This window comes from Nipponia nippon, unplaced genomic scaffold, assembly GCF_047370975.1.
Source record: "Nipponia nippon isolate SJK-2023a ecotype South Korea unplaced genomic scaffold, ASM4737097v1 scaffold_2, whole genome shotgun sequence".
In the NCBI taxonomy this organism is placed as follows: Eukaryota; Metazoa; Chordata; class Aves; order Pelecaniformes; family Threskiornithidae; genus Nipponia; species Nipponia nippon.
The window spans coordinates 39,002,238-39,027,194 of record NW_028262336.1 but is presented as its reverse complement, the minus strand read 5'-3'; the positions used below and the strand labels follow the sequence as shown (position 1 = coordinate 39,027,194).

General features: G+C 43.8%; 2 protein-coding genes across 6 annotated transcripts in view; one reads left to right on the top strand and one right to left on the bottom strand.

Moving 5' to 3' along the window:
* The window catches only part of CYBB (cytochrome b-245 beta chain), a 56,784-nt gene extending 50,942 nt beyond the window's left edge, over positions 1-5,842 (top strand). For 3 of the 5 annotated variants that reach the window (XM_087757234.1, XM_087757235.1, XM_009473449.2), the window contains one exon: positions 262-3,244. In XM_087757234.1, coding sequence (XP_087613360.1) covers positions 262-388 — 127 coding nt within the window. In that variant the 3' untranslated portion in view covers positions 389-3,244. Of the gene's footprint in view, positions 1-261; positions 3,249-5,775 lie in introns of those variants that run through there. The other 2 variants (XR_015704692.1, XM_087757238.1) reach the window with 2 other exon arrangements.
* Positions 5,843-14,025: 8,183 nt separating this feature from the next.
* DYNLT3 (dynein light chain Tctex-type 3) lies at positions 14,026-21,902 on the bottom strand. The gene is made up of 5 exons (XM_087758883.1): positions 21,790-21,902; positions 20,411-20,452; positions 18,399-18,522; positions 17,343-17,420; positions 14,026-16,242 (listed from the first exon to the last, which is right to left on the bottom strand). Exons 1-5 carry the CDS (start codon positions 21,817-21,819, stop codon positions 16,166-16,168), a joined length of 351 nt encoding a protein of 116 aa, XP_087615009.1. The 5' UTR covers positions 21,820-21,902; the 3' UTR covers positions 14,026-16,165.
* Positions 21,903-24,957: the final 3,055 nt, after the last annotated feature.

Sequence of the window (24,957 nt, the reverse complement as noted above, 5' to 3'; positions counted from 1 at the left end):
GATTCCACTGAGGTCAATAAACCTGTCTTCACTGATTTCTGCTGAGCTGAGATTTAGCCCACCATTTGTTTTAGAAGCAACAGTAAGTGCCTTGCAAGTTTTAAGGGGTTATACGTTTTAAGGGGTAGACATCCAGTTCTACTGTAGTTCCTGCAACTGAGAAAAAAAACCTTGCACTTACAGAACATAATATTGATTTACAGGAAGAACATCCAGCTGCTCCATACCTAGTTCCTGACCATATTTTCATTTTCTTAACAGCTCCAGGATAGGTGTTTTTCTCTGTGGACCTGAGGGCCTAGCTGACACGCTTAACAAGCAGAGTATCAGCAACTCAGAAGCTGACCCACGAGGAGTACACTTCATTTTTAACAAGGAAAATTTCTAACTCCCAAGCATGTGGGAGTCATTCAATACAAAGTGTAAAGACTGGATCTCTTTTTCCTATTTGGAGTCTGGGAAGGACAGCCCAGCTTCTAATTTCAGCTACACTAACACAAATCCCTTTGCTTCTTGGGAATTATTTTGGCACTCTGGTAGAGTAAAAGAGTCAAGTTTTACCTTAGGGAAGTTTGCACTGCCTTCCGCGTGCTGGCAATTTTGCAGAAATCTATTTTCTTTCTCTGTGTGAGGGGATTTCCCCTCAATTAACTGCCTTTATCCTACTGTTATTCATAATGACTGCTGAAGGGTCTAGGCAGCCATATGCATTTGGGAGCCAATTCACACTGATAAAGCTTAATGCTATTAAACAATAAAGCATTCTAGCATAATGCTTGCTATTATGAGTCAGCTTATCCTGGCTACAGCCAGTGTCTGAAACGAGAGGGGGTCAGGGAAGGGTGACTGGAAAGATTGTTCCTTACAAGAGGAAATCTCCTTTGCGCACCAGCATCTTTCGGGCTTCTGAATACAAGTGTAAACGTCTTGTCCAAGAGATAGTGCAGGCAGCTGAAAAGCAGCCATTCCTCTTTAGGAAAGCAAGGAACTGGAAAGGAAGCACCTGGATTTCTGAGCATCATCCCCACCCCAGCTGCGGGGGGATGAGGAGGACGGAGTCAAACCAAGTCCCGCACCTGGCATGTGAGCCATCGCTCAGCTGCTTCAAACACTCTCAGTTTCACATCTTCAAATTCACAGTGCAGGGATCCAAACAAGAAGAGGTTTTGTGTTCTCAAGACTGCCATTTCTGATTTTCAAGGCTGAAAAAACTTGTTGCTAAATGATTTAATGGGTATTTTCTGAAGCATTCTTAAATGCACACAGTGCTTTCAGCCCTATTGTTCAGCTGTTCCTCTTTGATGGTGAAACAGGTTTGAGAAAGCAAAGATCACGTGGGCAGTATCTGGAATAGCTATAAATAAAATTTCTGATGTGTACAAGACACCCATACACAGCACAGTACTTCTGTGTGTACATTACAGGTAACAGGGTCTTAAAAAAAAAAAAAAAAAAGGAACCAAAACTTCTAATACCAGCAGCAGAGAAAAAAAAAAAGCATTAAAACCAGCAGCATAGAAAAAAATGAACAAACAAGTCCAAAAAGCCTTGAAAAAGCCACGGTTTAGTATACCATGGGTCTCCTGTTCAGCCCAGTCACCTGCTTACTGCCTTTTAAACTCTGCAGCCAAGCCCTGCGAGGGCTCCTCCACAGCACAAGACCTTGCTGACAGGTTCTTATAGTCACAGAGAAAGTGGTGCCCTCCTCCTGCAATTTCAGACAAGTTTGTGTAGCCATCTGGTTGCATGTAGCATATTTTACACCTCAACTTGCCAGACAGGATGTGTTCTCCCTTTACATGATTTTTAAATGTTATCCAAGCACTCCATGCTACCTCAGAAGGACAGCTTACCAGTTTGTATTTATTAATATCAGTTTCTGTGAACTGTTAGTGACACAATGAATTATGTCAACTTCTGAAGGAGAGGAAGCCACAGTTGGCAAATGCTAGCAAAGATCAACTCTTGGTGGGGAATTTTTCAGAAGGGCCATATTTAAATCCACATAATTCTGTTTGAAACACATCTATTAAATCAGAATAGAGCTTAAGCAGAATTAAAGAAACTTTTTCTGTGGAATAAAAAAATGCTACTGAAATATAATAAGGCTCTCATCCTGTGCAGAGAGCACTGAAGTATTTGGCTTTGATTTTAATGGAAATATGATCAGATTTCTACACTGTTAGAAAGTGGGCAAAGAAGAATTGCAAGTGGTCTAATGGAGACAGCATATTTATCATGTGAAGAGTTTTGGAGGGTGTGTATTTTAAGTCACCCATTAATTTTCTGAACATTGCCATGTTTGTTCTTAAAACTCCAGGGATCTTTCCTTACTCAGCCAGATGTAATGACACTCCCTGACCTGCTGCACACTTGTACCAGGGGTTGTTCGTCACCTCAAACTCAGAAAAAGGAATTCTGTGCTTATTACTGAACCACTGTCTTCCTAAAATATATAAAAGAATAAGCAGGTGAGAACTTCTCAGTTTCTTTCAAAGGTTTGTTGTATTAAATCTGGCTAAAAATAGCAAGCCACGCATTATCAGTCATGGTCTGAATATGAACTTTTTAAAAAAATCTAGGATACAGGAGTGAAACGGATAGCACTGAAATACAAAGATAAGAAACAAACTAGCTTGAGTCCTCCCTACTCTCAGCAAAGCACAGAGGGATGTCAGTGGTACTGTTTTAAGTCAATGCTGCTGTCTTCTTGGGTAGTAAAGGAGTAAAGCCCTTCCTCCAAATGCTTGCCTGGTCTATAGAAGTTCCTCAAATCAGTTGTTTAACTGGTGAGCCACCTTAGACACAGACCTTTTCTTAATAAAACATCTTTTACAACACCTACATTAGATATCAAGCCCATGCCTATATTAAATTCGTAGACAACTGTGGCTGCAACACCACCACAGCTTCCCAGGGAGGACATAGAGCGCTTATTCACCTGGGGGAAAAGGTGAGGGTGGCAGGCTACAGGTGAGCTTAAAGGACAGTCCTGTTTTGCGGCCAAATGCCACTGCTTGCAATCTGACCATTGCTATCAGCTGGACCTCTTGCTGAAAATCTCCTCCTTCCCTGTGTTTGGGGATTTTCTCTCTTGGGGGAGGGGGAAGGGGTCACTTTCACAATAAACCATTTCTTTTGCTGTCAAATTGCTGGCTCCAAAGCACGTGCCCTGGAAACAAAGGGTGGCTTCTCACCTTTGTTTGAGAAACCGCACATGGTACTCAGCAGTTTAGGCAACGGTATCTGGCACCGTGACCCTGCTGCAGTAGCACCAGCAAGGTTTTCTGAAAGGCAGGGATGTCTCAAGGTTGCTTCTGCAGGCAGCGGGGAGAAGCAGCATGAGGTGGGTGGCAGCAAATGGTTAAAGGCAGGACTTGAGTGCGTTCCATGTTTCATGGATGAGGGTCAATTGCCACCACAAAACTCTTCCTCCCATCCTTACTAAGCTCCTGATTTGCTGGGTGCCAAAGCAAATGAGCTATTGTGCTTACTCTGGCAGAGCTCTGCCACTGCTCGTGCTCACCAGGGTCTCCGGGCAACCTCCAGAATTGTCCCCACTTCCAGTGGGATCTGAACACTGCAAGCAGCTCTCCCATTAAGGCTGTCCTTTAACAGTAACCTTTGGCCCTAGCTCTGCCTCATCTGCAGAGATGACGCTAAAAGAGGTAAGAACCTCTTAGCACTCCTGACACCACCAGCAGAGACAGGAGCGCAGTCTGTGTGACACGCACTACTGAACTCATGCCGTACCTGAGTTTACAAAGTGGACTGACATCTTATCTGTCCTTCCATACAGTTCCACAAATTCCCTATTCAAATGAAAAATGCTCTACTGATGGCAAGAAAAGACAGTTGTTCTTGGATTACTGAAATAACTGCTTCAACTAATGGAAGAAATTAAGAGTTCAATTCAAAGTGACTAAAGAGAAAAGTTGGTCTCACTTACGGCCTCAGCTCAGCATGTTTTCCTTCCCTTCTTATATAATATTTTCTCTGTCTTCCCATATGTAGTCATTGGAATTAAGCAGTTAATTAATTCATCAATAGCCTTGATTTCCAGTCCACTGTAGTTAGTCTTACAGCTAAGGACCCTGATCCTCCGGGGTGCTGGGCAGCTCTGGTTTCCATTGGCCTCATCTTGATTTTGGAAACTGGAAGGGGGCTCTGGAGGGGGCATGGCACCTGGTCATATCCAGATAATATATTCAAGTAAGACCTTGATATGTACTGGGTCTCATCTAGTCCGCCTTCCTTCCCTGGGACACACTTGCAAAGTGCGCACACGGCCAAATGAAATTCAAGTTTTCCTAAGTTTTAACCTACAATAAAAATGCTACTCTGCCTGTTCACCATCACGTATGTCCCAGGGGGAAACCACCCTGGCTGCAAAATAGGTCTTCCTCTTTTCAGTCGTGTAAGACTTTCTCTGCTGGGTGGGGGCTTTCTGCCTTTCAGTCCTCAAATGGTGAGTTAAACTAAATTAGATACAGAAAAACAAACAAAAAGCTACCTGTGAAACACAAGGCTCTTTTGAACAAACAAGAACTAATGTTAGGGTCTCGTATGGCATTTTTTCTCAAGACCCTGCTCTATTTTGGAGTGTCCTTAGCAAATTAATGTTGTTCGGTTTTATTTTTTCATCTTTCAATGAGTTCTTCGTAGAATTCATAGCCAGGTGTAAGCCCTGACAACTCAAACACATAGGTATATATGCTCAAAGGAAGTTAGGAGCATACATGAAGATGCTTATGGTTCTAAGCGTTGGCAGGATGAAGATCCTCATGTCTGACTGTGTACAACAGTGTCGGTTCCACAGACACAAGCCAGCGCAGTTATTTCTCATAAGCCACACATTCATTTTTGCATTTCATACAGACCCTAGCAACCCGCTGGTCTCATTTACATTCACCACACACAAACCAGGCCAGACTAGCAGCAAAATTAATTACAGTAGAGTGGAAAAGTGTTGAGAGACTTGCTGAAAGCTTACAAATGCTTTCTGCTAACGCCATTCCCTCCCTTTCCACTGGTACTCTTCTGCCTGGCTAACTCATGCATCTCTGCCCACTCAGCTCTCACCAGCCTCTCTCTGTTCAGCCTCTCCTACCAATCGCTGCTGTGGCCCCTTCACTCACCCACTCCTTCCTGCTCCCCAGCTCTGCAAGTTTCCCGAAAATCTCCAGCTCCCACACTCTTTTTGCCAATTTTGCAAGTGCTTGTGCTCGCTGCCAGTGCAGGGAGAGGCACAAGGGCTTCGCTCTGAGCTCCAACCAGTGCAGCGCGCGTCTCGCATAACATGATTCAGCTGCAACCTCCCCGTCACTACAAATAGACCAGGGCTGTAGCCACCTCTGCATTGCCCAAAGTGACTATTTTGGTCCCTTCCCGTAATATTCTCTCCCCCTGCTTAATGATCTTTATTTTAAATTCTACAATGAAGGAAATTTATGAGCTGCTCTGTTCTAGGATTTCAGCATGTGTTAGTCAAATTATGTACTTTTATCCTCTAAAACATACCTGCATTTGAACATACGCTTCATTTGCATTGATCAGAAATGAGGGAAATGGTTAAAAAGCTCAGTTCCCCCCCCCCAAACACCCACCCACTCTGCTGACCATTATCATAGAGGGAGGGAGGGAAGGAAAGGTCAGCTAAGGGCGAGTCAGATCATCTCTCTCCTTTGGAACTGACGCTTTATAATTCTGGCAACAGTTTACAAAGTAACATGCCCTGCAAATAATTCTTCAGTTGATTTTGTTTTGTACTTGTAGGTCAACTGGTGTTAACCCCAGAAAATATGCAAATACCATTCACCATGAGTTTTATGGCCTTCAGGACAAACGGATTGCAGAGACATTTTTGGTCAAGTCACCTTGGAAGTAAAGTGTCGATGTTTCTTATGCCGGTTTTGTCTTTTTACACTCCCATGAGTTAGACTGGACTATGCAAAAGTCCAGGGTCTGCACTGTGGCTCTGTAACTTTTCTCTTTGAATGATGAAGAGCACTGAGAAAATTCAGGTGGAATTTTCCTGGGTGCAGAAACGGCATAGGGAAGAACTGGGACAGGGCAATTGCCACCATCTCTTTGCAGTTAACAGGCCAAAATGTAGTTGTCAATACCAGTGTTAATAGCAGGGCATTTTGGCACAGCAAGACCCTAGTTTCACATCACAGACTCTCCACCCTTTTAGACCAAAGAGATTTCTACCCTGCAACCCCATGTAGCCAGGGCATAAGTGAATATCCCTGCAGGATGACCCAAGGCTGGCCAAGTTCCCATGAACAGCTAATGAAGACAGTTGCTGCTGTGGTTTTATCACCCTCCCTGCCTTTTTCTTGTACTGCCCTTTCATCTGTGACAACCAATGCTAGCTCAAGCCTGTTTTCAGGCGGCGAATTCACACAAGCCCTCCAAGACCTGAACCTTGCTCAGGCAGCACCAAGGAAATAATCGGCAAAGACTGACAAACCACCTGTGAGAAATACTTTCTAGAGGCAATCCCCCTGAGGAGACAGAAAAAGAGCCCTGTAGACTGTCAGCAGCTACCTTCTGCCTCAAAATTATGAAAGTTCCCCTCATCTGTTAACAATTCATTAAATACTCTCACTGTAATAGGGCTGCAAACAGTTAAGTCAATATGTGGATCATTGTCCCTCACTGTTGTCCGTCTTGTGCATAAATTAAGCACTCAATAGCAAAGACCTAACACTACAAGCAAAAACAAATGATAAAAACAGTGTGTAAAGAACAGCAACATGGGCTGCAATGAGATACTGCTTACAGAGGACTAACTGATGCTCAGTTACCCAGCATCCACTTTACAGGAAACCTCTAAAGATTATAGCCTCTGCCAGTTACTGCTGCAGCTGGAAGCAAGTCCTTTCCCTGCCATTTCACACCCTCTGAGGCAGGCAGCAAAGCCTGTGTTGCAAACATAGCCAGGGAATCTTGCCTCAATTTAGTCATCGCTGTTGGTAATTTAATTAATGCCCCAATGCCTTTATTTGCATTTATCTGTCAGATGTTCAGCTGGTACCACTATAAAAGCCATCATAATGAATGAAGTGACCGTTTGGGGACTGCTGGTTCGTATGCTGTGTGCCCTCACGTCACCGCCTGGAGCATTCCAGCAGTTTGTCCCCAAGCAACCGCTCCGAATAACAGCTCTCCTCCAGGATAACCATAGTGATACAAGTGCTGGTCTGAGCTTTGCATTACAGGGCCAATACATTCGTATGTTTAGAGCATTTGCCAGTGTTCCTTGTTGATAGCCTGCAAGAAGACAATATCCTATTTAAGCCCTTTATGCACTGACTCCTCTTCTGTGGGAACTTGTATGCCGCAAATCCTTCCAGGGTGGTGGGGTGGTTAACTATAAGTTAGCAGGATACAGGTATCAGTGACAAATTAGAGATAAGACCTCTGTAGCAACATTTGGGGAGGAAACCTTGAGGCCGACAGGAAGGGAACAGTAGTAATCAGGGAGGGAGATGATGAGAGCCACTATATGAGTCTTGACTTGTGAGGCTGGATAGGAAAACCAGCGCTCCCCCAACAGTTACACTGCAAAAACATCTGCGTTTCTCAGACTTAGTCAGGGGGTGATAGATACAGACAACTTGCTATTAGGAAAATTTAACAGGTACACTTAGATCTATGTAAGCAACAGAAACCAGCCCCAAAACCAAGAAAATTATGAAAGTCCTCATGTTACCTTCAAGTCAGTTGCAAAGACTAAGCTGTAACCCATTAAGATGGCCACTTCCCCTTCAGAAGTAACAGATGTTCCCTCCTTATTTAGCTAATATCCACAGCCATCTAATTTGTTTAAAGATGCTGGGCCTTCCCTTCCCCCCCACCAATGGACAAAAACACCGTTCATCACCAGCTAATGGGGACAGCTTTCGCATTTTGTAACCACACCAGGAAGCTGTATCAGCACAGAAAATATTGCTGGAGTGAGCTAGCAAACCTCTGCCTTATGTGCCGAGTAGGTATTTATTCCTGCCAAGGAAAGTGTCAGTGGGAAAGGTTGCCCAGGACTGGCCTTTGCATATCTTGTAAATGCCACACAAACTGCAAAGGGAACCTCTCACCTTGTTTGTCTTGTTCTCCACCCAACTCAAGAATACTCTCATCTTTAAAAAAAAAAAAAATCAAAACAATTTCTTGCTAATATAACTACCAGCCCTTCTTCTCTTCCATCTCTTACTGAGAAAATATTTTATACAATTGCCAATGCTCCTATTTTCATCTTAAACCTTCTTCTGTCTGACTTCTAACTCAGTCCAATGCTCAAAATGCTGTGACTAAAGTTTCCAAGTAGGCAGATCCCTAACCCTCTGTTGTTGTCCTTGACCTATCAGTCAGCATCAACATGCTCAGCCATGATCTTCCTTCGAGGTCTTCATCTCTATCCTGATCTTGAGGCAACTGTTGGACTCAAATTCCTCTCTAGGGCCACCGGTTTTGGGGTGGCTAATACTGCTTCTTTGCGTTCCTAGGACTGCCTGCGCCCATCCATTGCTGTATACTCTTTGCAGTCAAACTGAACAGCTTTCAGACAGTAGCTGGGCTTCTGTTTTGTGTCTGAATAACATCCACCATAGTGGGGCATTGTTCCCAACTTAGTGCTTCTACGTGAGCCAGTGATAGCATCATTAGAATAACACCACCGCCACCGCCACCGCCACCACCACTACTACTACGGAGAACCAGGATCACGTATTTCCAATGCTACTGTTTGAACAATTCTTAAACTAGGTTTCCAAGCTAGGTGTATTTGTTTAACCTGTTTTCCTGAAGAAATGAGATGATAGGAGCTGAGGGAAGGAACACACTGAAAAAGGGAGAGACGGCAACCAGGTTTCGTAAACTCAGCCGCATTTCAAGGTTGGTCCTATGATTTGGAGTTTTCCTATCATTTAAATCACCAACCTATGTGGAAAAAAAAAATCTGGAGATCTGTATTCTTTCTTAAGTTTCTGTTTCAGCTGTTGGTGTTTTCCCTGCCCCTTCACACTGCCTCTCCTTTGCTTTTCTCCATTTCAAGTTTGGCTTATAAAACAGAAAACATCATGCAAATTTTTACAAGATTGTACCACCTCCAGTGGGTGAATGAAGGCTGGCAATATATACCACCAATTCTATTTTTAATTCCCCAACATCTGTTCAGTAACAATAGGTATCACTACTGTTGCGGTCTAATATATGAATGGCAGTCCCATGTCTCTTCTCAAGAGAAAGTATTTTTAACAGTAGCAACACTGAAATTAAAAGTATGTCATATATACAGTCAAGCACGTGTACAAAAAGCTTACTTTTACGAGACCCAACAGCTAATACAAAAACAGCCGAAGCCAGAAGGCGGACGGGTGGTGGTCGCATACGCAGCTCACAGCTGCTGCCGCCGCAACTCCCGAATTCCCAGTAGGGAAGTAAGAAGAGCGCCGGCGGGGCGCCCGCCGGCTGGCGATGACAGGCCGTTTGCAGCCTCGTGTTTCCTGGCGGCTACGACCATTTCACAGAAAACATGTGTTTCAAGAGGAATGGCATAACCGTAGCTGCCCCACGCTGTTTTGTAAGAAAGTTACTGTTACGTGTTATTACTACTACTTTTAAGACTGCAGTCGGGGCATTTCCACCTCGGCTGTTTCCCCTGCCAGTGACTGGGCTCGGCTGCTCTCCCTCTCCCTTTGACGATTCCTCGCTGCCCGGGGCGGCGCTGAGCCCGGGCCCCGGGGTCCCCCCCAGCCCAGCCCCGTGGGCAGCGGCTGCCAACGAGCCCACCCGGGCAGGGAAGCACCGGGCTTTCGTACGGGCGCTGTGAAGCGCAGGTGAGCGGGCAGGGCGCACCCCGGGAGCGGTGTCTGCCGCTACAACGGGCCGGTTCCCACCCGCAGCCAGGCTGCGCCCTCCTTCCCCCGCGGCGGGGGTGCCCGGGCCGTCAGCGGCCGGCCGGGGGAGCCGGAGGAGCTTCGGGCGCTCGGCCCCGGGCCCTGCCGGCGCTCCGGCCTGAACCACGGCCGGGCGGCGCTGGGCCAGGCCGACCCCCGCCCAGGGGCGCCCCGGCCGCTGGTGGGCTTGCTGGTGGGCTTGCCGCCGGCTGTGGGCCTGCTGGCCCACCGCAGTGTTACAGGCCCCGCAGGCGGGGGAGACGCGCGGGGAGGCCTCTCCTCGGGCCCGGCGGCTGCGCCTTTCCGCAGGCCGGCGGGGGGACAGCCCGTCCCCTCACGGGAGCCCCAGCGGGGAGCTCGGCCGCCTCCTCCCGCGGCGCCACCTGCCGCCGGCTTCGGGCTTCGGCCCTCGACCCGGCCCCGGCCCCGGCCCCGGCCCCGGGGCGGCCGGAGGCGTGAGGGGGCCGCGCCTCCCTGGCGGCCTTGCAGCAGCATCGCACCCCAGCACTTGCAAAACGCTGAATGCCGGCGGCCGGGATGGCCGTGCCTGCCTTGAAATCCGGGGGGGCAGGCGGCCAGCGTGTGCGCAGCCTCTAACCCAGCCAGCTCAGCCATGAAGCTGCCGTAACCGGGAAATCGGTATGGGACGGCAGCTTGAGAGCAAGCACCGCACCCAAGGCCCAGGGCGGGCACGTCCAGTCTCAGCTAAAGCCCGACTTGCCAAGGCTGCATCGCCCGCATTAGCTAAGGTAAAGGCAGCACCGGCGCTTGCTATGTCCCCCCCCAGCGGCAGCCGAGCTGCATGTTCAGGGAGGTTTGTGTTTGCTTCATGTGGAGCAACTCGTGAAGCCCGAACTGGAAAGCATGTATTTACCAGCTCCTACACAAATAACGCCAAAATTTTGAGGAAAAAAAAATGAGGCAAATGTGTAAGTTTGCTTAACAGGTCAGAGCAATGGTGCAAAGAGCTGAGCTTGGAAGATTTCAGCACTGATCCCCCAGCCTCAGCTGATCCAGATCTAAACCTTAAACTGAAACCACTCAGTTTCTTCCCTTCCAAAGCCAGCTTTTGCTAAGTTGTTCCCTACAAACAATTATTTCAATTATCATTCAGGGGACCTATAACAAGTGCCACAAAACAGGCAACTATAATTTGTTCAAAAAAATTAGCAGACCATCAAGCTACAACTGCGGTCACAGTTTGTCTGAGATTAAGTTCCTAAAATGTTCAACTCGGGCATGAACTCTATATAGCTATTACAGCACTGATCTGTGAGGTCCTTACATATTTTTGAAGACATTTCAAACTAACAAATGCCATCCCTCGAAACCCTGCAATAGATTCTTGTGTGATTTGGTCAGACCAGTTTCAACAGCCACTGCAGAAGCCCACACAGAAAACGAGTTATTGCCTGAGACTGGATAAAGTAGCGACTGCTCAAGAGGAGTGCTGTGAGTACCGATAAAGGCAGTCATATCCTTGCTGTTACCTAGCCCTCTCACTTCCTCTGGCTAATATTTAAATGCTAAATTGTATTATCTCTGACGTAGCAAATATTATCTATTTGTTTGTACGAACACTGTTGGAGCCCTTGTTTTGATACTTAGTCATTGCTGAGGTGGAAATAAGCAACAGGAGATGAAATTCTAAGTGAACAAAATTATCTATGTATGACTCAAAATTGTAAAAGGGAAGTGGATAAATAGAAGGTATGAACATACCTATAAATATATGTATAATATAGGTGTGTGTGACAGGGTATATATAGAAAGATCACCCTGTTTTTGTCAAACAAGGACTTCATTTCTTTCATGCCCCTCTCCCCCAAGCTCTAATTTTACCCAGGTGGTCATGAACAAGCACTGAATAAAGGCTGCCTCTAAAACTTCAGTAAATTCTACAAAAACAAATAGCAGAGAATGTTTAATTTCTTCCTAAGGTGTTTACAGATATGATGGGGGTTTTTGCAGATGTTGATGATGTTTCTGATTTAGGAGGTGCTGTTCAGAAATTATTCTAATTATATCCAATATAGGCCTGTGAGGAGGAGAACCTGGTGACTAGAAAGAAGTTTGAGTTCTTGCAGCCAAGCCAGCTAGTCCATCTCACCACCTTCTCCTGTGGATGGGGGATTTTAATGGCTTTGATTCTGAACTCTGTGTGGTCTCTACACTGTGAAGCGACATAAGCATAGATTACAAACTCTGTAACTTACAGATACGGTAAAACCGTCTATTTAAAATGGTAATGCCACTACAAAACTTGCCTGTCTGTCTCTTTTCCTTCATGCACTTGTGCTATGTGGCCCAAGTAGCATCTTTGCATGAGAGAGTAACCGCAGGTGCCTGATACAAACCGTACTGACCAGGGAGGTGTGTTTCTGTAGCCCTGAGTCTCCTTTCCAAGCCATTTTAGGTCAGACAGTGGGATGGGAGTTACAGGGTGTTTGTAGCTGTCACTCTACACTACTCTGCTCCTTTTTAACAAACTATAAACCTGTTGTCACAGTATGTTTCCTGTGTTTAGAAACAGATGCTTGCTGGAACACATGAGCTAAAACCTCCAGTTACTCGATAGTGATTTAGACTCATTGGAGTAGAAAAATCTCCCTGGGTGGGCACACAGTGGTTGGCTGCAGCCTTCTTTGCATTATGGGGGGAAGCAAGAAACCGTTCCACCTACAAGCCAATGTCCACAGACCCCTTACCTGGCAATAGACCCAACGGGCTCGAGCAGCTCACACGCAACACAGCGTAAAGGTGACTGCATAGCTTTGGAGCCACTTTGCAACTGGGTTTGTTGCCACGTTTACAGAATACCGCCTCTGAGCTCAGATACTCCCCGAGAGACTGGTGCTGGCTTCCAGCTGGGAATGCCCTGCAGACACGCAGGCAGAACTGCCTGCCTCGGGATAGTCTGACGGGGGGGTTCGGTCTGGCTCCGTGCTTGTGTGACGCTGTGACTGTGCTAAATAATCCCTCTCCGCCTTAAATGGGAACAAAATGACCTGGTCAGATTGTACAGGAGGCAGCAAGGTACATCCAATAATCAGGTAAGAATTGTTCATTACAGGATCTGCTGCCTGTATTAGAACAAAAATCTGTCTTCTCTATATGGCAGCTACTGTACTAATGCATATAGGCAACCAGTAGTTAGTGTTCTCTCTTTTATGGTGTATTTAAAATATCAGTGCTCTGACATTCATGTCTAACTCCAAATAAGCTAGCTACAAGCTGGGATTTCAGCGGCTTCTGTGAAGCGCTTTAGATTGCATGGATCTAAATTGAACATACCCAGATTTCCTTCATCAAGTTGAGTATAATGGGAAGACAATCATCAGAAAGGTGACAGTTACTGACGGCCATCTGGCACGCAATGAAAAGGAAAGTAACGAATCTGCTCCCTTACTTTCCCTTTCACACTTTTCCATTTAGATAAGAAAATTCTTATACACCTCTCTGTATGGGAGGAGTAACAGGTGTCTTTTGTCATGAAATCAGATGTAGGAACATATAGCTCCATATATATAGGCTATGCCTTAATGCAAACTCTTCTGTCCCATTAATAAGACCCCCATTGTTAACAATAACTCAGCCCCTGATTGTAACAACTAGGACAACCTTATACTGATAGAAAACACTATTGAAATGTTGTGCATTCTCACATTCTGTAATCCATAGTTCTGTTCTTGAAAAGAAACTACTTGGAAAAGCAAGAGGTGGTGTTCAGCATTCATTTGGGGAGTTATACTGAATACAAGTAGCTGTTTGTACCCACAGAGGATCGGGAATGGCAAGATGGGAAAGAAGTTAAATTCACTGGGATACAATGCGGAATGAAAATATTTTTCCCAGTGTTTCATAATAATCTTTCTGGAGCAACAAAACCTTTAATTTGCATCATCAAGACAAGCAGTTAAGAGGAAGAGGCCCAAGTAGACATGAGGTGTGAGAAATTAGGCCAGGTCTGGGAACTAGCCTTTGACGAGGTCTTGTCTCTAAAATGCACGCACAACTGTAATAAATTTCCCAAGTTCTCACTATTGTATACAAGTGAAGGAAAGTAAGAGAAATATTGTTCTCAGTTCCTATCTATATCGATCAAGAACACATGAGGCAAAAATACAACTAAGGCAGAACTTTATTTATTTTTTTTGGTAGAAAGAAAAATGAAGCAGTCATAATTAAGCAGTATTTTCTGTGTTTCTTCTGCAGCAGAACCTTCACCAAGCCTCATTAAACTGGCAGTCTTACTCAGTGCATCTTATTTTCAAGTAAAGCAAAAATACCAAATGAGATTACCAATGGCTATTTGGAATATTTCTTCTGACCATGACACCTGAACGTCCATTAAAGGGGGATAACAGCCACTGCTATTTTTAATAACCCACTTCTTATGCTCTATCAACTGTATCAATCCTTTTTCCAGTTGCCACCCCACTTATTTTTTTCACCTTGCGCAATCCCAACTATCAGTGAAACTACTGCATTTTTGTCAGTCCCACAACTCAGCTCTTGGATGCTGGCACCTAGTTCAGAAACTGCTGTCCTAACGTTAATTATACATTTGAAGGTCGGTACAACATACACATACATCTTCACACTACACCTGCCTGTTAGGCAAATGCGATATTACAGTATTAATTTTATTTGCACTTAGGTAAAAGCGGAACTCTATCTGACTGCAAAGCAAGAGGTTTTGAACAGTATTGTGAATTACACGTACACACGTTCCTTCTGTAGTCTCATACTAGCTATATGTATACACAATTTAAGCAATGAAATGTTTTTAGCTTGTTCTTTGTACAGGACACTTACTATGTGCCCTAGTAGTCAGTTATCTGGAAAAAAAAAGAAAAATAAACCAAACAAAACTGCTTAATAGTGCTTTAATATTCATTTGTTAAAACCCAAAACAGCCTTACGGTAGCTGTTAGGTAGTTACCAGTCTTTTCCAAGGACATGCAGTAATAAAGAAAAAATTCTATCCTTAAGCAGCATCTGAGAAAACAACTTAATGTAGCTGCCACTTAGTGGCAGCAATCATTTAGGCATTTTTGGTATCGACACATCTCTTTATCATATAATTTGTGCATTAATCAACAAAAACATAGGCCCCAATCCAGCAAATACTTGCATGTGTGCAAATGCTCTTCTTCCACGTGGAATATTTCAAGTTAAGACTCATCAGATGAGCAAAGTTAAGAACTTGCATAAATCTTTACAGGAGGGGAATTCTTAGTGCTTAAAACTTAACTCTGTTATTTCATAGGACTAAGATCCAATTCTAGACTTAGAGAACGTAGGAAACGCTCCTATAAAGAACAGATACGTTGCTTTAAGATACATGCTTTCAAAGCCAACAAGAGCCTGTAGAAATACATGTGCCTTCTCTCCGGACACTTTAATCCTACTCGGGAGTAATGTGGATCCAGTCTAATTGTCTAATAGCTCCTGGCTACTGCATGAGGAATCAATAAAGTGCTTGTCACAAATTCCGCAGTCGTGGAATAAAATCAAATTTAAGTACCTTCAGGATGTTTTCAGATTTGTAAACTATGAATTAAGGTCTGATGTCTGATCCCCAGCATGTTTCCCTGAATCAGTAACAAATATTATGTTCTTCATTCAGAAGATAAATTAGAATTCTGCTAGGACTAGGTATATTTCACCTTTGTCCCAGTCAAGTCATCCTCTGCCTCCAGGGGAAAAGCTTAACTGGATTTTATTTCAATGTAAATGTTCATGCTTGACCAAAATGCGACGGCAATTTCACAAGCACCAGCATTCAATGTGACAGTTAGCTTTGTTTAATCAAACATGAAGCACCAGTATTGCTTACAGTATATCCACTCTGCATTGTGTTCATAATTTGTTCCCAAATGCACCATAATCCCAAGAGATCTTGCTTGCCCTTTCCTTTGATTTGATGTGTTTTGTCCCTCTTGAATAAAGTATCTTTGATATTAGCTTTGATATAAATTGTATTGATCTTTGTGGCATCTTCTCATTAACATACTTCTGAATATTTAAATTACTAGAACTTTCTCTTTAGATAGATACATATTTATATTTTAATTTTTTTGCTAGCTTTCAGATAATTAATCTATGAGAACTGGCTTAGACTGTACGCACTCTGCAGAGAACTTCTGTATGCTCCTCATACAAAAACAAATAATGGTTTGAAATATTTAGCCATGTGTTTGGATGAATTTTTTTTTTTTTAAAGGCTTCGGTGTTGCTTATATTTATCTTCCAGTCAGCTACAGGATAATAGCAACAGCAAACACATTGACAATGCAGTTCATTGTTCGGTTTTCCCATCTCACTGTGCAGGTTCCTAGAAGAGATTAGGACAAAATAAAAACAGAATTCCAGTGTCTTTACTACATTCACTTTATCGCAGCGTAAATCACAGCAAATTAGTATGAATAATTCAGCTGTGATTTAAGGTAAGTACTGTTATGTCATCTTGGCTATAAATAGACTACACTCCTCAAAACATTTTCATTAACTTGTACATTGTTTATTACCTAACATGAGCCTTGTATGCTTATGACAATTTCCAGGCAAGCACAATTTCATTATCTCTCTTTAAAAGCTGGACGTGCAAAAATCCTTGAAAATCTCATACTGAAATTGGCAAGATAATTAGACAAGAAATCAGAAAAAGGACTAGATCAAACACATTCTAGTGTGTTTACTTTCTGTAATTTTTCCTCTTCTATTGTATCAATGCCTCACAAGCCAAGGAAACATGAAGATTTAACTGTACTTGTTTACTTAACTTCACTTTATGATTTTTTTTTAACCTTGTTGACTTTCTAATGCCATCTCTATTTTAAAGTTAAATTTTAGTGCCCTCTTCTAAAAAGACCTTTCTGAGTCTGTGACAGACATAAGATTATTTTAATCTTCTTTCCCCATGATACTCTGAGCCTAAGAAAAAAATGCATTTAGAACTCATTTAGAAGAAATAAAATGCATCCAAAGCCTGGCTGATAGTTAAGCAACTGGAATACATACTGTTAGTCAAACTATTTCTATTTTTCACCAAGTTCTGTTCTCCTCCAAAGCAGCGCTATCCCCTTACAGCGGACAGGCAGATATGTCTAGGACTAGCCACTTGCATTTATTGCAAGCAACATTTTACTGCCTCTTCAACTGATCTATGGCTACTGATGAGGATTAAAAGTTTTGACTCTTGTTTCAGAATGAAGGCATTTCTACTCCTGCTTCTCATAATTTACAAAGCAATCGCTCCTAATGCAGGCACTGACTGCTAACAAAATATTTCTGCTGGGATCGTAAACAAGCATCTAATCCTGGAAGCTACTGCTTCTACAATTACTCTTGAAAATGTTCAACCTAACTATGACAACTGAGCAACGAGTAACATTTCTTTAGCTACAAATTTTTAATTTGACTGAGGAAACTTACCATCAGTTGTGGTATCCCAGAAGCACGAGCTTGCTGTGTGAAGACCAGCTCCACTCCTCTGCATCACCGCGCAGGTTACTGCAAGATACAGTGATAAAATGAAGGAATTAATTATTAAAGCAGAAGAGGTGAATCATCCAGGACTTCTGAACTCAAGCCTGCATTATGTTTTCAAATGGCTGGCAGGCAGCACTCAGCAAAGTCAAAACCTTTTTTGACTACCCCCTCGCCCCCAGGATTTTCCTCAAGAACATGGTATTCATTTCATGATTATTTTTACTCGCGTAGAGACAACGGCTTTAACAAAATGCTTGCTAATAGGATTATGGTTTTTATCTTTTAAACTACTTAGATATGGCTTGTGTCATGTGCACCTCAGAATGGGATTGTAGGTGCTGTCCTTACAGGTACAGCAGAAGTCACACTTGATGAGAGCTTTTCCCCAGGAGTACTGGCTGACTGCTCTCTGAAACCACACCCTAATAACATGCAGCATTTCTAGACTGACCTGCCACGGTCGTAAAACCAGCGACAATCTGAATCCAAGACTTTCAAAACAGAACAGAGTGCCAACATTTGCTATTACATCAACACTCCACATATGGACCAAAGTGGGTTAAAATTCTACTGATTTCCATTGCCCTTCCACAGATACACATATAAATATAATAGGACACAATTAAAGTCTTTCAAATGCCTGTATTTATAGGAAGCTTAATCCTACTAAAAATTTGATTTAAGATAAACAGAATCCATTTCCTAAACCGGTATCAAAAAGTTGATACAATAGTTTTGAGTTGCTTAACTGTCAGGAAAGACTGTGTAACATGTCACCTCCTGTACTAAGTTTTGCTACCACGCTTAGCCCAAGTGAAACTGCCATGGTTTTACCGCAGGTATTCCTAAAAATCTATATAAACAGAAGAGTTCAGGTATCTGCTCTGCTTTGCTTACAGTTTAAAACTTTCTACTGAATATAGCACTACATTCAGATGAACCTTTCAGCAATTATTTACTGTGATTGTATGTGGTAGAAGTATGACTGCTGGTACTTACCGATGTACTTGTATGTTTTTCCAAGTTTTACCAGATGTGTCAGCGACTGTTCTACTATAGCAGCGGTCCACTGGTTGACTTTGTTGTGATTATAATCTGCCTTGCCTAAAACACTTTCTATGCACTAAAATAGAGAAAAAAAAATAGTTACAGTAAACATACCTCAAAATGTAGAGGTTTAAAATGTCTCGCACAATCTGAGGAATTTTATCTGGCAATTCGATTACTTTAAATCACTTGAGCCCATCAGGTATCAGTTGCTGAATGGGAAGTAAAATGAGCCTTCTTGGAAACTTATATTTAGTACATATTTACTACATTATTACATGGAGAAAAACGAGGTTCTGACTGAACATTTCTTGTAGGAAAGACCTTAGCCATATGCTTTAAGTACCAAGTTAAGTGAATGGATCTATTTACCAGTGAAGATACTAACACACCCCACTGTTCCTAATGACTGCCTACTCCAGCTTGGCTTTCAGAAGCTACTGTAATGGAAATGGTACTACTCGAATCAATAACGTCAGCTTGGGCTGGCCAACCTTTCAGAGCCTGCGAGCAACATACCAAAATCTTCAGAGCTAGAGTGACAATAGTGAAATGCATACCCCAGCTTAAAAGATGAGGAAGATATGAGAGTGAGATACTCAAGGTCATATCTTACAGCACAAGAAATATCTTAACTGCTTGGAAACGGCATGTTCTCCCACAGCGACAGATTGGCCAACCCTTGCTTAAACTTAAAATGATTGAACAGAAAGCCTTCTCTCTCACTGCATTCTCTAATCCTAAGAAATTCAGAATTATGTGCTGATGGATACTTCTTAAAATTGAGAAATTCAGTTAAGAAATGCACACCTGGCAAAGGTAAATAAAATAAAACTACGTTCTCCTCTGGTTCAGTAAGATGAATCCCACACACTAACCACCCACTAACAGGCTGTGTAAAAGACTCGTGCCCCAGATCTTAAAAAGCCCAGTTAGTTCTGATCACAGCATATAATGCTGGACAAAGGACTCAATGGAAACAAACATTCACAGAACAGAATAGAAAAGCAAAGAGGGACAAAAAGGTCCCTTGGGGATTTTGGTCCTTCCAGAAATGGACCCATTGCCACAACTCCTCGGGTCTGGTTAAGCTTTCAATCACAGGCAGAAACACTTGGCTTTACTCCCAGAGCCTGGTGTGAAAGTAAAGAGACTCTGTCATACCATATTTGGCCTTTCAAGGCAGGGACAGTTATATAAAGGGTTGAATTGTCATTTATCTGACATCCAAGAGCTTGCTGTTGTGTACTGGAGCAGCTCTAAAAGTCCAGCGCTTCCCCTTCCAGACAGGGCAGGTGGGAAAGGACCTGCCAAGCCCCTCTAGGGATCCCTGTCTCAAAATGGTATTTCCCTGCAAAACCTGACAGCATCTGTATGCCACAGGCTCTTCATTAATCACTTTCCAGTTACTAGGTATTTAATTTAGACCATCAAGCTACTCACTTTCAGCCTGCTCTTTCTGCGTAAAAACTGGTTTTCAAAAGCATTGCTAGAATAACGAGCTTATGTAGTGCAACCTCCTGCTCAAGCCAAGGCTAACTTCCAAGTTCAATCACGTTGCTCAAGGCCTTGTCCAGTCAAGTTTTAAAAATCTGTAAGGATGGAGACTCCACAAGTTCTCCTTGCGACCTCTCTACTGATTAACTACTCTCTAGCTAGATAAAGGGAAAAAAATAAAATCAGAGTGAATTTCCCTTGCAACTTGTTGACCGCTGCCCCTCGTCTTCCCACTGTAATGAGAATTCTGGCTCTCTCTTCTCTCATCTACCTTCTCCTTTTTAGGTAGTTGAAGACAGCAGTTAGATGAAGCTTAAAGCAGCTTCAAATGAAACTCGGTCTTTATAAATAATAGTTTCATATAAGCTTGAATTTATTTGGGATGGTCAATGAAAGTAACTGCTTTTGCTACAGTGCAAGGTAAGGTAAAGATTTTCTTTGAAATACAGCTGTTAGCTAAAACCTACCTCCTTAACTATGTTGTGCGCCTCATCAGCATTGAAGATCATCTGTAATAAAAAATAATTATTATTATTTCCGATAGAAAAGTAAACAAATGATGCAGTTTTCCTCTAAGTAACATCTAATGATCAGGCGCCGTGTCTGGTTATTTGCATTGTGTAGTCTGTTAGTATAATTCTAAAATCGTACTTTTTTCCCCAGCACCATACATATGTTATTTAGTATTGTTTTGCCAGTCGTATTTCAGTGGGTCCAAAAAGCCTGGGCCTCAGTTCAATTTACACTTTCTGTAAAGATTAAATTCCACCACTGTCTATGCTTGTCATGGGAATATTCTCCAAGACAAAAAGTTAAATGGCAAATCTTTTCTTCTGGGTCTTAATCCTCATTTTTAGTGGAGTCACGGACTTACTAACCCGTGGGCAACATCTCGCTGCCAGATGGTAACACAAGGTTTCACAACCCGAGTATCAAAAAGACGGGTTTCCATCATCGTTAGCTTACCCAAGTAACTTTCTCAAGTGCTGAAAAAGCGTGCAAGTTTCAATGCCTCCTATTTTCTGTGCATTCCTACACGCCAGCGTTCAGCTCGGCTTCCCAAGGAAGCGCAGCACGTGCCATCGTGCCATCTGCCTCTTCACATCCATCCGTTCCAAACACACGGGCAAGGACAGAAACCTCAAGGACAATAACGTTTCTACGAGTCTGTATTTTTTTTAATGAAAACTGAGACCCGAGGACCCGAAGTAAGGCCCGCTGGGGAGGGAAAGGGTCCTCAGTTCTGGCAGGCAGGGACCAGCCTGCAGCGCAGACCGGGCATGGTTTGGTTTGGGTTTTGGTTTTTTGGTTTTGGTTTTTTTGTGGGTTTTTTTGTTTTGTTTGTTTGGGTGTTGTTTGGTTTGTTTGTTTTTTTTTTTTTCCCAGGGGTGATATGAGAAAAATGGCCGCAGACTGACAGCACGGCAGCGGGCCAGCACCCCCGAGCGCCGCCTCCCCCTTCCCCTGCAGGAACTTTTAGCTCCGCGCAGCGAAGCGGGCCCACCCGGGCGGGCAGGGCCGAGCCCCCCGCCTCCGCCAGAAGCCCCGCTCGGCCCCGAGGCCGGCCGCCAGCCGTTGCACCGGCCCCGGGGCTGCCCGAAGCGCCGGGGCACGGGAGGTGCCTGGGCACAGCCCACCTGTACAACCACAGCCCTCGGCCTGCCCCTCCCGTCCCGGCCAGGGCAGGGGCAGCGGCCCCGGCAGCGCTACCCGCCCCCGCGCCGGCCTCTCGGCCGGCTCCCTCCGGCGCGGCGGAGGCAGCGCGGCGCCCGGGGGGCCCCGCACCCCGCCCGGGCACGGCCCACCACAGCCCCTCACCCCGCCGGAGGGCGGCGGCAGCCCCTACCTCGTCGTTGTGGGGGTGAAACTCCTCCATGACCCCGGCCCGGGCGGCGGCTGTTCCGGCGGCGGCTGCGAGTCCTGCGCGGCTCCGCCTCCGCCGGGCCGGGCGGGCGGGGCCTCCTGCGGCAGCGGCCGACGGGCAGCGGGGGGCGCCGCTCCGGGGCGGAGGGTGCCTGGAGCCGGCCGGGCTGAACCGAGCCGAAAAGGGAAGCGGTGGCTGCCTGCCCTCAGCCCAGCCGGGCTGGCAGTAACCGGCTCCAGGCACCGGTCCGCTCCTCCGCCGCCCGGTGCGGCGGGCCAGGTGAGGCCGGGCCGGGCCGGGCCGCCTCTCGGTGGCGTTCGCCAGCTGTCGGCAGTGCCGAGGCAACCCTGCAGCAGGTGCTGCGGCCTGGTGTTCACAGTCCCGCAGAAAAGCGTTGGAGCGTTTATTTGTAACTGTATTGCTGTGTACCTGCCCTTTGCTGGACGTAGGGAGCTCGTACAGGAGCGGTTCCTCCAGAGGAGCGGTAATGCCTCTCCCCCCCCCCCCCCTTTTTTTTCCCTCTGTTGCTGAATGAATCTGTGTCAATTTTCTGACACAAAGTTGCCATTACATTTTAATAATGGCAAATTGCAATGTCAGGTTCTTTTAACTCCACTTTATTATAAAGAATTGATCCTGAGTTTTCTTTGACTCGATACATACGTATGCAAAAATACATCAGATCTCTCTGAAGTTGCCTGGGAAACAGGAAAGACACCTAGCACAAAACAATGCAGAATTTTCAAATGGTAGGTTTTGGGTTGGTTTGGTGGTTAGTTGTTTTTATTTATTTTGGGGGAAGGTTGTGTAGATTCCTCCCCCCCCCCCCCCCGGTGATACCTGGTATTTCTAAACCAGACGTGAGCGAGAGGACCAAGGCTGCCCCACTCCTAGTTCCAGTTTTGGTGGCACGTGTTTGGACGGGTATACGCTTACCTTACAAAAGGGTCTCTTGTTCAGTCTTAGTTGTACACTCATGGGAAATACTCTGTTAGAAAAACATGAAAGTACGGGGGAAGGAAAGCTAAACATTTCTATATTGCCTTGCTCTCAAACTAGCTTTCACGTTTAATATTTGCTAATGGCCGTAGTAGGAGCAGACTGAACGTGAAGACTAAATCTCTTTATAAGCAAGCGCAGATGGATGATGTAGTCATAGGAAAACACATGAAATATAAATCTCCTTCAGTTACAGTTTTTTGTGTTGTGGCCTCTGCAGTATATTCGTGGGCTAAGCTAGGGATAAAATTGCATCTTTATTTTTAAAGAAATAAAAGCTAGTGGAAGCATGTGTTGTATGTGCATTGGCATCCCTGTAGACAAAGCTAACAGTGCTAAAATCACTTACCCTTGGATCCTGTGCATTCATTACTCTCTGTATGTTCAGAGATCATGCATCTTTACATCTGTAACTTTGGATGCAGTATACTATCAAATGAAAATAGTTTCTAGACTATTTTTCAGTTCTCTTTAGAAATAGTCAAAGAAATACATTCCTTGAAATATTAGCAACAATTATCTCAGTGAATTCCATGGAAAATAGGGTTCCCAAATGACCGATGAGTGTGTGTGTGTGTGTGTAGGTCTTAATGCAAAAAAATTACCTATCCTTCCTTCCCCACTACCCTTTACAGATAGGAAGAGAGTAGGGGCTCTGAGGAAATTCTGAGTCCATCAGGCTCAGCTCAACATCCAGAGAGCCATTAGAAAAGTAGCAAAATGACAAAACAATATTAATCCAGGAAGCGTTTACAAATAAACACTCAGCATCACCCATGAACAGCCAACACAGATTTGTCAAGAGTATATGTCAAATAATCTGATTTTATTCTTTGGTAGGACAGCTGGTTTAATGGATGAAGAGGAAATAAATAGTAGGTGTGTTATTTTGTAGTAAATGTGTCTTTTTGTGCTCTCCCATATAAGAATATATCATCTAGGGAAAAAGTAACCAATCATTCCTAATAAAGGGTTATCAAAGTAGGAGGAATAAACGCAAGAAGATGGGGTGTTTTTTTGCCCCAAGAGCTAATCAGTATTATTCACAATAACTGGAATAATGGTATTAAAATGGTGCTTATAAAAGCTTTTTAATGACAGCATGTCGAAAGAAGTTACAAGCACATTGAATGACAGGATCAAAATTAAAAATATTGAATAGGTTGGAGAAATCAACAGGAAGAAATTTCCTAAAAAATATAAAGTACTATCTGTAAAACCAGGACATCAAATGCACAAATACAAAATGGGGACTAATTGCCTAGGCAGTAGTGCTGCAGAAAAAAATATGGAATTACAATAAATAGGAGCCCGAGTATGACATTATAAATAACTAAATACATCGAAGAATACCGTGAAGGGCACAGCAGGCAGTTATGTTGTTCTGCTTCGTGTTGATCAGGCATCGAATGTAACTTTCAGCCTGGTGTGATGGTGGGACAGAGAGAGAAAAGTAATTCTTCCTGAAGGCAGCAAGACCGAAAGGAAGCTTAGAAAATGTGATTTGTGGAGGAACCGCATTTGTTTTATATCCATTGCCCGGTCTTCCTTGTAGATGTCACAGACTGTGTAGCAATTTACTGAAAAAGGTGATTAATGAGCCAATGTATGATGAAAGGTAGGACAAGAAATAATGGCTTTAATTTGAACTCAGGGAGATTTATGTTAAATATTAGGGAGAAAAAAAATCCAAGTATAAGAGTAATAAAGCACTGAAGCAGACCTCGTTTGAAATCACCTTCACTGGATCAATAACACATTAGATAAGATCTGCCAGGCATCCAGCTAGCCTTCAAAGAGGAGGAGGTATTAAATCATCTTTTGAGATAGATTTAGACTTAAATTTATTCAACTTTCACAACTATTGAGTGGTTATTTTCCTTTTTTTCCTAACAGATTCACTTTTTATCTAATTTCAATAATGAAAATCACCAATATTTTTCCTTTTTTCTCCTGAGAATGACTAATGCTACCACTGATTTCACAAGAGCAATGCTAAATTGTAACAAGTAGCCAGTACACTTCTTTTCAAGGGGAGTTACCTGATAACATTGCTTAATTCTTTATTACACTCCTGTGAATTGTAAACTGGAAAATGCAAATGGATTGGCAGTATAATTAATTCTGTGAATTGTCATAGGAAATGCAAAA

Coding starts and splice junctions, on each gene's coding strand:
- DYNLT3 (XM_087758883.1), bottom strand. CDS start 21,819: ATGGAGGAGTTTCACCCCCACAACGACGAG. Junction 18,523..20,410: donor CGCACAACATAGTTAAGGAG/GTAGGTTTTAGC, acceptor TCTCTATTTTAG/TGCATAGAAAGTGTTTTAGG. Junction 17,421..18,398: donor AAAAACATACAAGTACATCG/GTAAGTACCAGC, acceptor TGTATCTTGCAG/TAACCTGCGCGGTGATGCAG.